The sequence below is a fragment of the Uloborus diversus genome, unplaced genomic scaffold (assembly GCF_026930045.1).
Source record: "Uloborus diversus isolate 005 unplaced genomic scaffold, Udiv.v.3.1 scaffold_1144, whole genome shotgun sequence".
Classification (NCBI taxonomy): Eukaryota; Metazoa; Arthropoda; class Arachnida; order Araneae; family Uloboridae; genus Uloborus; species Uloborus diversus.
This window is the reverse complement of record NW_026557815.1, coordinates 2,637-17,174: the sequence shown is the minus strand read 5'-3', so window position 1 is coordinate 17,174 and position 14,538 is coordinate 2,637. Positions and strand designations below refer to the sequence as shown.

Here is a 14,538-nt window from a genome sequence, read left to right as displayed (position 1 = left end):
AAGAGAAGCTCGAAAATGTTATAAGAAGCAATATATTGTTTTGATTATTTTCACGGGTGAGAACATTTCAAAGATGATAAAATGTATCCGAGAAATATAAAACAGTACAAATAATTGCACACTATAAATACTGTAATAAACAATATTTTTAATAATTAGCATCTGAACTTACCCGGAGCTTAGCGTGAAGTTTCCTAAAAACCCCCACATGGTTTATATAGAACGGCTAAATCAATATATATTTTTTTTAGAAGGAAACAACTACAATTACGGGGAAAACATTTTCCTTCTCAGTTCTTATGAAAATGTCGCGAAAAAAAGGTACAATTTGAAAATTAACACCTGAAATTATTGAAAACAAAATGAAAACGCCATGGGAGAAAAATTTTGGTGTAAAAATAAAAGTTAGTTCCAAGACATAAGCAAAAGGGGACAAACAAATAAGGAAATGATAAGTGTACATTTATTAGCCGTCTAAAATCATTGTTGGAGTTTTAAGTCGATAAAAAAAACACTCCATTGATCAATTTCATGTTGAAGCAGATAGCAATGGTGTTAAATTGTACTACTTACCAAAGAAACGCAATTGTACATATTTTGTACGATCAAATTTCTTTCTATGTGCAAGATTTTTGATTAGGGGGTTCTAGGGAACCGACTAAGCCCGATCCTTTGAGTCCAAACTCTTCAAGAGCTGGTTTGATGATAAAGAATGGGACTCACCTTTATTAGTGATAATTGTTCACTTCCACGCAACGCATAATGTGCATGAGAGCCTTTATCAAGGTAACGAGGACCATTATGGCGTCTTCATTGGTACCCCATGGACATTTTACGTTGCATATACAATCTAAGAGATGCAAGAGAACTAATTGAGAGAAAAACCTGACACTCACACTCACCTGGTCGATGGGGCAACCGGAACTGATCAATAAGTTCTGTGATTGGGCCAAGAGAACTTGTAACAATTTTTCTTTAACGTCATTGGCACCGTGTTGCTTCGGCCGACTGCGTAAATAAACCAAAAAATCCAAACATCACTCAACATGAAATGTGATTCGCTATACATTCAAATACCTAAGAAAAGTGCCAAGACAAACAAAAAGAAGGGAAAGGAAAACAACGCGCGGGCCAAGTTTTGATGCAAGTTTTTAGATCCAAATCAACCCATCGACCAGATGTCTTTTTGTCTGGAACAGTGTTTCTCAAACGTCTAACTGGTAACATCCCTTTCAAACCATAAGTAAACTTTTTGCCCATATCATACCAACAAGCCCTGCCCTCGTAGGAAAGGCAATTATCAATTATCCGGACGCTTTAAAACTACATTAATGTTAAATGAATCTTAGGTTTTTTTTAGCCCAAATGATTTCCTAACTGCTAGCTCAAAAGCGGATAATTTGGGGGGGGGGGGGGGGGGAATAAAAAAAAACATTGATTGGGGTACCGATAACATATTTATTTCGTAACTAACATAACCAATTAAAATTTTAAGTTAGATGAGAGAGAGAGAAAAAAATGAACATTTTCAATTTCTATGTGTGTTAGTGAGATTTACTGCTTTCTTTGTCTGAAACTATATGGAAAGAGAGCCATGTTGTAAATTTTGTACAGAACATTTACGACAAGGGTAAAAAAAATAATAAATGAAAAATAAAAAAACCTTATAGTGTGGAGATCATGTCAAATTCATGATGCAGCGCAGAGCCCAGTTGGGATGAATTGGTGTAGGTACGTCCAAATTACAATGAGCAAGAGTGAAACTTATGTGTTGATATCAGGTCAAGTTTAAAAACACAATATAAAGTAATAGTGAGCTGTAACTCATAAAATGTACAAGCAAACACTACATGGGTGTACATTGTATGTTCTATAAGTCAAAAAATGACACAGGTGCTTAACTCCTAATTTTTTTTTTTTTTTTGTGCTAATTTAATACATGATTTGGCTTGATTTGATTACAGCGTGAACTGATGTTACAGAATCAAGAGGTTTTTACTCAAATACTCTGCAGCGTAATAATCTTTACATATTTAGGAATGAAACTACACATTTAAATCAAAGACCGAGTTCTTTTTTTCTTTTTTTTTCTTCTGAGAAACACTGATCCAGAGTAAAGCAGTTAGAAATAAAACTTACTTGGAAAGAAATCTTGGATTGTCCTCAGCACTATATTTGAATTAAAGTAACATAACCGTTGAATGCTACTTGCAGATAATTAAATTCATTAATTCATTTTTACTGTAGCCCAAACAACTTCAAAACACTTTGTTCTTAATTTTACAGTTACTTGATATCTAAAGTCATCATTAAAAGTCCTCTCACAGAAATTTTCCTCATACTAAAACACATTTTGTAAAGAAAAACAGAAAATAAAGGAAAAAGCTACAAATTGTACGTCGCTGTGCATTTTTTTTTTTGCATTTCATATGTGTTTTGTTTCTGTGAGTGGATAATTAATTAAAAATAAATAACTTAACAATGAAAAAAAAAATCTGCAGCAAAGTAGGTAATAGAAATTTCGCATAAATTTCTCAAATAATAGTTAATGAGTTAGGTGAACTATTTGTTTCAAAATTTTGGTACTTTGGATAAGACTTTTTCCAACAACGTTTCCAACTGTATTTGAAATTATTAAACTTCCGAGAATATTAGTGATATTCATAAAATTAATTTATTAATTTTTGTCCTACAAGCAAGAATGAGAGAATTCCTTGATAGACTCATAAAAAAAATTCCTTACAGTTATGAACAAGTAGCATACAAAACGATTAGAAGAAATGAATACCATAATACTATTCGAAATAAATCATCAAGTTAAAATTAAAAGAACACACCTTTAAGGACATCTGATTGGGAAGATTCGGATCTAAAATAATTGACTTGACTTTAATGGACAAAGTTTTTAGCATTCATATTCAAAAATGAATGTATAAATATATAAAGTTTTGGTGCAATCATCATCGATGTCTTATATTCAGAAATCAAGAAAACATAGTTGAAACATTTACATTTCCATAAAAATAACACAGTTTTGATGTTATATTCAGTTTATAAAACCAGAAAATAAGATAGAAAATTATCACCATCACAACGACAAGGTTTCCATTTTATGTTTTCTTATTTCGCACATCAGAATATAGGTTTAACTAACAGTGAGTTATTTATTAAAAAAATATTAACAGTGAAAATTTAAGAGCGATTAGAAAAACATTGGATGTTATTATTTTGCGTGATAAAATTAATGACAACGCAAAAAACAGTTTAAGTCACCACAAATATAACGCTTTCAAAAAAAAATGTCAGAGCAGCATATTTTAAAAGAGCGCTAAATTTAGTGCCTTAAACTCGTTTTTTCATGTTCTCAGAGCTTACATTTGAACTTGAATATTTAAAACTTTTATTTGGACAATACAGCTAAGAAGGAATATTAGCTATCCAAAAATGACTAATTCTGTCAACACTGACTGAGCTATTATCTCATATTTAAAATTTTCTTGAGTTTAGTACCAAAGCTAAAAGCCAGCAGCTAACCAAGCTAACTTCGCTACAATGAAAGGTTTAAAAATGAAAGAAACAGGGAGAAAAGTATTTGTTATAACAACTACATTAAACCTTAATATTTTCATAAATGGTCCGACTTGCATGCACAGCAGTGCGTTATATGCATTTTATTACTTTTCAGGTTATGAAAAACACTGCGTGACTTGCTTGCTGTTTAGTTGAGGACAGCAAGTTGAAAAGAAATGTTTAAAAAATGATACTAATTACAATGGAAATTGCTTGTGTTTTGAAATTAAAAAAAGACATTGGAGTTTAATGAGCGGAAATGGAGATTTATGACAAATATAAGCTAGCGATTTTGCCAAGTGAATTTCAATCAAATCAAGAGTTAATAATTTTACTATTAAGACAGAAAGCAGAATAAATAATACAATGATTGTATATATATAACCAAATCCCAATTTTAATCAAATTAATTGCCAACGATTCGACTCTTAAGATAAGAAATAAATTAAAAAATAGAGCAAAAAGGACGCAACGATTGTCAAATTTAACAAAAGCAAACAAGTGTCAAGTAAAATCAATGCATTGCTTCTAACGCATAGGGAAGAGTTAAGAGGAATAGGATGGCGAGACGAATGGAGAACTGGATTTATGCCGAAAAAAAAAAAAAAATTATTTCTTGCTTGTGTAGTAAATCTAGTAGTTTAGAATATATAGTGCCTAGAAAGAGTCGTGTGCCGACCGCCGCTATTTTTCCCCGCGAAGAACGAACTTGCTTGAAGACGAACTTTCGGCAATCCGCAAGAGGGCAGTGCGGTTAGGAAGCACGCCACTTTTGACGGAGTTTACATTAGTTTGATGCGGGATTTAGTTATATAATTCGGTTATGCGTTAATGTTGTTTTTCCGTATTTCGTAAAAAAATTATGAAAGAGTTTTAAAATATTTTAATGGATACAACAAAGTCGATTATTAAGAGAAAAAAAGCTACACCTTGTTTTTATACCAGCGTGCAAAAGTGGCCACACATCATGCAAAGAAAACTTTTCGCTTTTCAAAGTTCCCGAAGACGAGGAAAAACTTAATAAATGGAACTCTTTGATTTCTTCTAAAAATTTCAAAAATGTAGTCTGCGCCATAACCCCCCCCCCTTCCTCGGCACCCCTGCGCAGCTAAGGGTAAACTGGTCGAATCGCTGGTTTTATCGAGATGCCCGATAGCTTTTCTTATTGCAGATTTAAATACGCAGATTTAGCTTTAGTGTGCCCCTCCCCCCACATTTTACGAAGCCCACCGCACCCAAAAAAAAAAATCCTCAATGACACTTAAATAGTTTTTAAACACCTCTAAAAGTTTTGATGGTTTAATCTGCACCCCCCTCCCCCACCTTGGCTTCCATGTTTTAGCTTCAGCTGCTGTTATTAAAATTAATTACTGGGACATTTACTTTCCGAGATGGCCGATAGATTTTGAAAATTGCAGATGGTTTCGCTTTGGGTGCCCCCCATCCCCCCGGAGTGAACGCGCAACCCATCCCCATCCCTAAATTTTACGAAGCACCCCACCCCTCAGAAATGTTATCCCCCCAAAAAATGAGACTTTAATCATTTTAAAGCACTTTTTTTTAAATCGTGAATGGCATAAACAGAGCCGTACCCCCCCCCCCCCCCGCTTTAGTAAAATAATTAGAATAATTAAGCCAAAGTAAAATTAAATTAATAAGCCAAATTAAATTAATAAGCCATATTAAAGAATTAATAAGCCTCATAATGAGCCAAAATCCTTTAAAAACAACTTCTAAACTATTCTTCTTTTCCGTTTAAATCGTAATTCTAAATTTACTAACTTCTTTATTTTATATCAATTTTTAAAATTTAGATTGCATATTTTAGCAAATGATATTTTAATTCGCTAAAATAATTTAGAAGCAGTTTTTAATTAGGAAAAAAGAGACACGCAGTTCTTCAAAAATCTTCCTTTGACAAATTTTACTATCCAGTTTCCTTTTTTCTTTCCAGGAACGATGAAAGGTCACGCCGATTGCTGTAATGAAATATCTGACGAAATAGAGTAAAACACGAAACCGTTATTACAAACAAACTAGTGCTTGCTAAAATTTTAATAAATTATTTTCAAAAAAATTGCTTTAAAAGCGTATAGTGTACTACATCCATTAAAAAGGAGCCATGTAATGTTAGTGCGACTTCGAAAAATAAATTAACACCCCTGGCACATACAGAACTTGTTCGAGAATCTATCTTTTACATTGAAAAAAATTCGATCCGAAAAACGGGGCTTTTAAGCAGCGAAATTAGCATGTAATCGCCCATTTAAAACGAGCCTGATTGAGAAACATAGCGTTCTCCCTGGGCGCAGCGCCATCTGCATTTTCCGCAGATCTGACCTCACTTTTTGTCCGTCGATCGGCACACTACTCTTTCTAGGCACTATAGTTTAGAATCAAACAAGTGTCAAAAGCTACTACATCTACTGAACAAGCAAGAAATAATTTTGCACATTTATTTCGTCATAAACGCAATTGTCCTATTTCGCCCAACTCACCTACCGTTCAAAATGCATTTTAAATAAACGCATAAAATTGCAATTTAGGAAAAATATTTGCATACAAGAAATAATTTTGAAAACTAAACGTAGTTTGGATTAATACTACCAAGTCAAAGCATACTACACTTTTCGACTACGAAGTTAACACTTAGTCTCAATTGTAACGAACAAATATACATCCAAACAGTTCATCCTATGCATCTTCAGACATAAAACATGCAGAAAAATCAAGTATAAAAACTTGATACGCAATTTTTTTTTCCACTTGAGATAACGAAAAATATTGTAAACCGCACTATCCGTTTTCTAGCCCATGTTTCCGCATTTTTGCATAGTCCAGGAGGCGAGGTTTTTAAATACCGGAGGACTTTCTAACGCCCATTTCCATTATTTCCTTCTTTCTCATTAGCAATTATAAGAAAGTAGGCAAATAGCCATTGTTCGTAAAAATCACAATTACATCAAATACTTTTTCGTCAGCGTCTTCACTGGCATTTAAATTGAAAAAGTCCAAGAGGCAGGGGAGGAAGTCCCCGTAAGAAGGAAAAAAAAAATCTTCCAGGCAGGCAGCGCTTAATCTCTAATTAATTTGAGAAAGATAATACAGAGTATCGAGTAATATTTTCACCTAAGCCAAGCAGCAAAAGTTATTAGAAAAACGCACAAGATTTTCTGCTCGCCGCTATGGAGCGAATTCGCTGAAGCACTTTTCTTAGCTTATGAATTTTTTGCTCCCCCCCCCCTCTTCTAAAAAGAGAATTCTTTATTAAATATATTCCCCAATTAAATTTACTTTAAAGCGGCATATATTCCATCCCACCTTCATTTTCCACCCTAGATGAGGAAAGGAAGAAGAAAAAAAAATCCCTTCCTAATAGCTACCACTAACTTTTGCTATTGGAAACTGAAAAATAATGTAAGTAATGATTAACGTAAAAAGGCTTTTTACGTGGAAAAGTCGGCGGTAAAAAAAAATCAAAGTTATAAAAAGTAGTCGAGGATACAGTTTTCTCACCAGCCGAGAAAAACATAGTCAACCAGGGAATAGAAAAGCAAAGAAGATACTACATAATAACAATGAAAATATCAAATAAAACGAAAGTAAAAAAAAAGCGATTTCTTACTCGATCTTAGTTTTGGCTCTTAATGAAGTACAAGAGACTATCAACATCATGAGAAAAAATTAAATCATAAAAAACAGAGCAGTGAAGGAAAAAAAACTTTTGACTTTCAATTAAAAAACGAATGCCAGCTATCGGGAGCTCGACGTAGACAAGAAATTCCGTTACGTGTATGATTGCAATGGATAAAAAATTAGCAGCATTTTCAATTTTGGTATTTTTTCCAGTATCAATGATAAGCGAAGCATCCGGAGTAGTATTTTTTAAGCATCTTTCTCAGCAGTGGGTTTATTTTTTTACTCAGGTTAATTAGACGACCGTGGGTCACAATATTTAAAATTCAATAATAATTAGTTGTTTGTATGAAATTAATTTCAAATCTCCTATTCTCGTTTTTTATTTATATGATTAGTTTTTATTATTGCGTTTTTATTTCGCCGGTGAATGTAAGTTTCTTCGCAATAATAAAGACGAGATCAGATAAAAAAAAAAAAAAAACTTGAATTCCACTGTATCGTTTTTTAAATATTTTTTTATGGGATATCTTTATTCCGTTCTTTTTGCTAACATTTTTGAAAGTTTGAATTCGCTATTTTTGGTAAGTTTTTTAGTTTTAATTTCACTTATTAATTTTAGCTAAACATAACTATCGCAAAATAAATGTAATTACTTGAAAACGGAAAATATACTTGGGCTTTTCAAATTCTAGAAAAAAATATTTCGTTTATTTGCCGAAATTAATTTACACATTTTGAATTAAAAAATGAATTGTTTTACTTTCAAGCGCATCTAAAAAAGTAAATTTTATCGCATATTCAGTGAATTTGAAAATAAGTTCGCCAATTGGAACGCATTCGCTTAGTTAAACAATCATTCATTAAATGTTGTTAATACTTCGGTAAAACTAGATGTTATATTCATAGTCGTAATGTTTTTTAAACTGATTTAAAAGATTCCTATGCACACTGCGCAAGATAAACGAAACGAATAGATGCTGGTTTCCATTTTTTACTTCACATTGCATTTACATGTTGGTTGCCATTTTTTATCTAAATATGTAATAAAACGTTGATTTTCAGTTTTATTTATAGATACTAAAATCTGATGGTTTTAATTTTTATCTAATGTGCACTTTTGAGACAAAAACAACCAAAAAGATATTTAAAATAGCATGTCTCAAACTTAATTTCAACTTTATATATTAATATGATTTCTCCTTTAGTTAAGTCTAAATGACAATTTATGTGTGTGTTTTTAATAGCTTCCCACTTTTTTTTTGTAAAACATTTTAGTTTATTTCAATTGTTTAGCTGTTTCCAGTTGAGTAAAAAAAAAAATAAATAATATATATATTACTATACAAAAAAAAAGACAGTTTTTACATCTAACTAAGTTGGTTTACCGCAAGACAATTTATGCCTTTCATTAGTTAGCATTATCTGAACAAATAATAGCTTTATTTTTGTTCAGAAAGCTTAAATCAACTATTTTGCATTAACATTAAAAAAGACCTAATCCAAAACGGTTATTAAAATTAATACCTGTTGTTTCTAAGATACCTAAAAAAACATTAGAGATTAATTTTTTTTCACTATAGAATTGAGAAATATTTAACTGACAAAATGAACTAATGAAAGTAAACGAATACTTAGTAAAGTAAAAACTTAAACTAAGTAACTAATGAAAGTAATTATATAACTTTACACTCACAGTTAAGCACAATAAATTAATGTCGGCTGAAATCTCATCTAAATTCTGAAAAACGGAATAAGTTAAAATACATCTACTCTGCATTGTATGAAAAATTATTTATTTATTTTTAAATCTTAGGAAAAGTTTGAAGAACAGGAGTATTAAACAGCTATTCTGATTTAATTTTTTTTTAAATATAATTCTCTGAACGACAGAAACAAATCCCTCAGAGCATTAACGATTGACTTAACTTCTCATTTAGAGGGAAAAAAATATTTTACTCTGTAAACCTTATCATATAGGAATAACCTCATTGCAGATTTCACAAAGAAAATACATAATTTTTTCTTACTAATAAGTAAAGTGCTCATTAGGAAAAACCTTGATTACGTACTGCACTGAAAATGTAATATATTTTTCGAAATACATATTTCTAGATAGTTAAGCCAGTAGTAACAGAAATATTAAAAAAAAAAAAAAGCAACTTCTTTTTGAGATTTTAAATATGAACCTAATGTAGTTTTAAAGGTAGGGTCTTTTAAGACCCTACATATGATAATTTAACGCTAAACAAAACAGGAAAGGGAGGGTAGTACTTTTGTAGGGGTATTACAATTAGGATAACAGTTTTTAATTAATGGGTCATTTCACGGTAGTTTGGACGCAGTATGTAGGGTCCGTAACATGACTTTTTTTGCCGTAACTTTTTAATTTACTATTTGATTAGCACATTATTTTATTTTGAGCTTGTCCTATCAACACACAAACTCAAATTACAATAATTTGCAAATCTAACAGCAATTTAAATAGTTATAGCAAAAAAAGTGTCATGTTACTTACTCTACATTTTTCCGAAATACCGTGAAATGACTCTAATAGGAAATTCACATTAAAAAATATAAATCTGTGGTTAAAGCATAAATGACCGTTATTTTGAGAACCATCTAAACAATTTTCATAATTTTAACTTGTTTATTCATTCATTACCTTTCTAGTGGAATTTCCTCATGATTTATAGTTTTCTAAAGGAAGAAGAACAAATGCAATCCTGATAGGACTATGGAATCGAAATTTCTAACTATGAACCCCGAATAAGTATCAATTACCTGAAGTATTTCCTCTAATCATATTCAATTTGATCTTTTAAAAATATACGAATAAAAAAATAAAAGAATAACATAAAAAAGCGAAAAAAAAAAAAAAAGCCAGCATGAATATAATTTTGGAAAGTATGAATAAAATTTTCAAAGCCCATTTTTTAAAGTATAACTATTTTTTGTTGACTAGTAAGCGATTTAACTGATCTTCTTCTAATATCACCAAAGTTACTAATTCCCGATAGCATATATAATACATTATGTTATATACATACATGTAGCAAAACTATTTTTTCTAACATGTGTGCATATTACTTTAAACAGGCAGTTTTTATTACACGATAGAAAATTTCATGTTTCTGTTGCTTTAAAACCAGTCACCGTTCTTAAATTTACAATCCGAAAAAAAAAATCAGTTTTAAAAGGGGGTAATAGTAATAAAATTTCAGAATTTTCTAAAATAGAAAATATACAACTGTATTAAAACAAAAACAAGGCGCTCACTATAGTGCAGAAAGAAATTTCGAGATTATACATTTTTTAATAACAACCAATGATTAAAGGATAATTCGTATTCCAATAAGATGAAAGTTAGAGGCCTTAAAAAATTCACAACGTGGCACCGTAATATAAAAACATGTGACTTTGTCTTAGCTCAGTCAGAATACTTGCCAGAGTAACTAAGGATATAATAGAAAAGTAAAGATTGCTACGAAATATTCACCTATATAATCGTATCCGAAGAGTTGCTACCGTGGATAATTCACCAAGAATGTCTCCCACCGTAGCTTCTGGGGATTCTGTGATTTGATCGAACGTCAGGGGCTTCCAGTTTTTTAGTTGAATAGCACCTGATAAAAGAAAAACAATTGATTTAAATACCAATAAATATACACTAGTAAAAGTTTAATTCTTAGATTTTTACCATAAAATCTGTCCTGAAATAAAAAGGATCCCAAAGTGCACGAGATCATATCTCCATTAGTATGTCGAGTTATTGTATACGATCGGGATGTTGTTTATTTCACTTGCGAAATATTACCAATATTAAGCAGATAATATAACAAAAAAAGAATTAGCTCTCACACCTTTTAATTTCAAGTGATTCTTTATGTCCAAGCACAATTATAAGTTAAATTTTGAACAATCGCAATATAAGTTGATTTTCAGGTAAATCGTTTATGTTCAAGCACAATGTAAGTTAGATTTTGAATACTGGTTAGTTTCCAAGCTTCCGATCAAAACAAAATACATACCGCCCATTCTGTTCATATTTGAGACATTTTAATATCATAAAAGAATTACTATCTGAAAATCACAATATAAGTTGATTTTCACATCGTTAAAACAGGTTTCTTAGAATTGAGACAAAATCGCTTATTTTTGAAAACATCACGTACTCAAAATGGCTCTGAAACAATTTGGCTTAGAACTGAAAAGTAAGAGTTCTTACTTTTGAAATATACCCTATTCTCAAAAAATGATTCACCATGATCTCATTTTTGAAATACCGCTCTACTCACGAATGGTACAACATGTGTTTCTTTTTGAGACGTTCCTCGAAAACATGACGAATTGGTTTGAGAATACAAATGTCTCAAAAATAAGCACATGTTGTACTATTCATGAGTATGGTATTTTGCTCGCCTGTAATTCTTGCAAAGCTAAGTAGTCCATGGACTTATTCGTTCCCTTTGGGAGCTTAAACAGCCTGGACGGGCCGTAATCGAACTGAAGCCGATACACTTTATAATTACACCCAGTTAATCTTTAAACTGGGAACTAAAAGTATTTTTCACAACAAGGAGAAATCTGCAGTGAGAAATTCAACTCCCGCTTTCCTTTCTGCTCATGCGTTATTTTTGAGATGGTCTGCTTACTTGAATTTAAATTTGACATTAACTATTTCTAAATCAAATCTGCTTGGAAAAAATGAGATGATAAATGTTTTTATTTCTAAGCAAATGATTTTTTAACAGTGCAGGTAATTATTTTATGTTCAAGCACAATGTAAAAATTTTGAATACTGGTTAGTTTCAGAACTTTCAATCAAAACGAAATACAGACCGCTCATTCTGTTTACATTTGAGACATTTTGGAGCGTGAATACTTTTGGTAACGTTATTATTTAGGCATTACTTATCTATTTTATGTACTATTTAAGCTATATTGAACTTAATAAGAATTTCCTTACGCTTCTCGGAGTCACATTTGTAGGACTGTTTTACTTCATCTCAAGATATTGCTTTCCAATGTTTATATTTCGCAAATTCTGTCAAGATTAAAATTCATACTTAGCTAATACACATATTTAGATTTTTGATACGTAAAAATAAACTTAAACGAATTTTACTTAACTGAAAGCTTAAATCAAGTCGGACGTTAATGGGCTAAACTTATTGAAAACTCTCCCTGAAAACGCATCATCTGCGCACTGCACCGCAGGACATGAACTTTTGATTAAGTACCGAAATGATGTTGCTAACTGTGGTGATTTGTTTTCTTTAACTTTTTTGCTCATTTCGAGTAGCTTCGCTTATTATGCTTAAAAAAATTATTCAATTGAAAAGTTATCCCCTAAGCCGTGGGAAGGTAAAGCGCAGTAACTGCAAATTTTTCGTTTTTCATCTTTTTGCATTTTTGTCATCTATTTTACTAGCTTTATTGTACAAGCTTGCTTGTTTGGTTTACGCTGAAAAAAAGCACGAAAAAAAAAAGTCTCAACTTTTCCATACTGTTAGTAGGGTAATTCAAAACACGTTTCTTCAAATTTCTCAAAAATTCATTTCTGCAGATACTTCGCTTTACCTTTCTACGGCAGTACAACTCTTACATAAAAAACTATCTTTGAATTCATCCATGAGAAAAATTTCATTGTGCATTTTTGTCTCTCTTCAAATATCAATTCATTTTATTACTGCAGTGTGCAGGTAAATGGCAGTATCTGCAGAAATTAGTTTTCGAGATATTTGAAGAAATGTGTGGTGAACTCAATACTAACAATCGGAAACTGTTAGTTAGACGTTTTTTTCGCGCCTTTTTTTTTCAGCGGAGACCAAATAAGCGAGCTTGTACAATAAAGATAACGTACAATAGATGACAAAAAATTTTGAAAAAAAATAGAACCGACTTCAAAATTGCTCTAAAAAGTGAAAAATAATTTTATTCTTTAAACACCATCAATAATACTTTTAAACATAATTTTTGAAGTTGGCGCAAAAACAAAAAGTAAAATCCAGTTTAACCATGCTCCGCTCATATTTTTTTCAGAAAATCACCCAAAGTTGGAATGAAACATTTATATCGTTGCTCAAATATGCTGTCATCAATGCATAATGTATGTTGTAAGGCCCCTATATATATAGCGGCTCTAGTTTGTGGTAGTGAAGAAACTAGGCCTGGGTTAAATTTATAGTTGTAGTTGAGTTATGGCTAAGAATGATCCTATCTATCGTTTTTGCACCAACTTCAAAAATTATGTTTAAAAGTATTATTGATGGTGTTTAAAGAATAAAATTATTTTTCACTTTTTAGAGCAATTTTGAAGTCGGTTCTATTTTTTTTTTTTTCAAAATTTTTTTATTTCATTCTTTTTAGTGTAAATGTAGGTATTTCAGTAAAAGTAAGAAGTTACCATCACGAAACTTCACCATATTGTTTTCATAAAAATGCTCCATACTAAAAAAAAAAAAGAAAGAAAACTATAAGCACGCTTAGGTGCCAATCGCTTAAACTTTAAGCGATTGGCACTAAAAATTTATCTTTGTTCCTCTCTGGAATTCATTTGTGTGTTAATTTAATTAGAACCGCTTAAATATTACGTTTTCCCAAACTAATTTGCATTGCACAGCATACAAGTTGCTTGTGATGCAATCCTGTATAGTTGAGGTAAATCTAACCTAATAGTATTGTGAAGGCTAGGCAGATCCTGATTACTGCATCACCTCGCTTCCAGGTTAGGTTTACCCCCACTATGGAGCAATGACACTAAAGAAACTTGATGCTTGCTTCAGAGATGCCTTTATTCAAAATTATCATTACAATTACTATTAATGTTTCTGTTATATGGCACCAAACTTTTATAACAATGGGTTTCATATTTAATCATTTAATAGAGAAATTGCATGAAATTTACTGTTTTTTGCCCATAACTTTTTTTCTAAGGAACAAATATGGTCAAATAAAGTAATGGGACCTAAGTTGAGCCATCCCCTATCCATTAAAAAAAGAATCATCAAAATCGGTTCACTAGGTGAGACGCTGTGAGTGGACAAACAAAAAAAAAAACATACATACGGTATGAACTGATTACCGCCTCCTTTTTGAAGTCGGTTAAAAATGCAAAAAAATGAAAAATGACTGGGACCAAAGGCAATTCGCATGATCGAAAATCCGGAGAATCCTAACGTTCCTAACAAAGAATTCGATCACTGTCTTCTGGTTCGAATGAAGAATGATAATCCAAAGGCATTATTGCAGTTCATCAACAGAGGAGTATGTTAACTACTATAATTCATTTTATAATCAAAATAAAAAGCTAATGTTCAGCGCACTAAT

The 14,538-nt window shown here is 31.4% G+C and overlaps 1 protein-coding gene across 1 annotated transcript in view; it reads right to left on the bottom strand.

The window, feature by feature from the left end:
* LOC129232323 (uncharacterized) overlaps positions 1–10,832 on the bottom strand; it is a gene marked incomplete at its 5' end in the record, with an annotated part of 35,508 nt that extends 24,676 nt beyond the window's left edge. Inside the window, 2 exons of the mRNA XM_054866479.1 lie at positions 897–1,008; positions 10,706–10,832. Of these exons, the coding sequence (XP_054722454.1) occupies positions 897–1,008; positions 10,706–10,832 (239 nt within the window). The remainder of the gene's footprint in view (positions 1–896; positions 1,009–10,705) is intronic.
* Between the last annotated feature and the right edge of the window lie 3,706 nt (positions 10,833–14,538).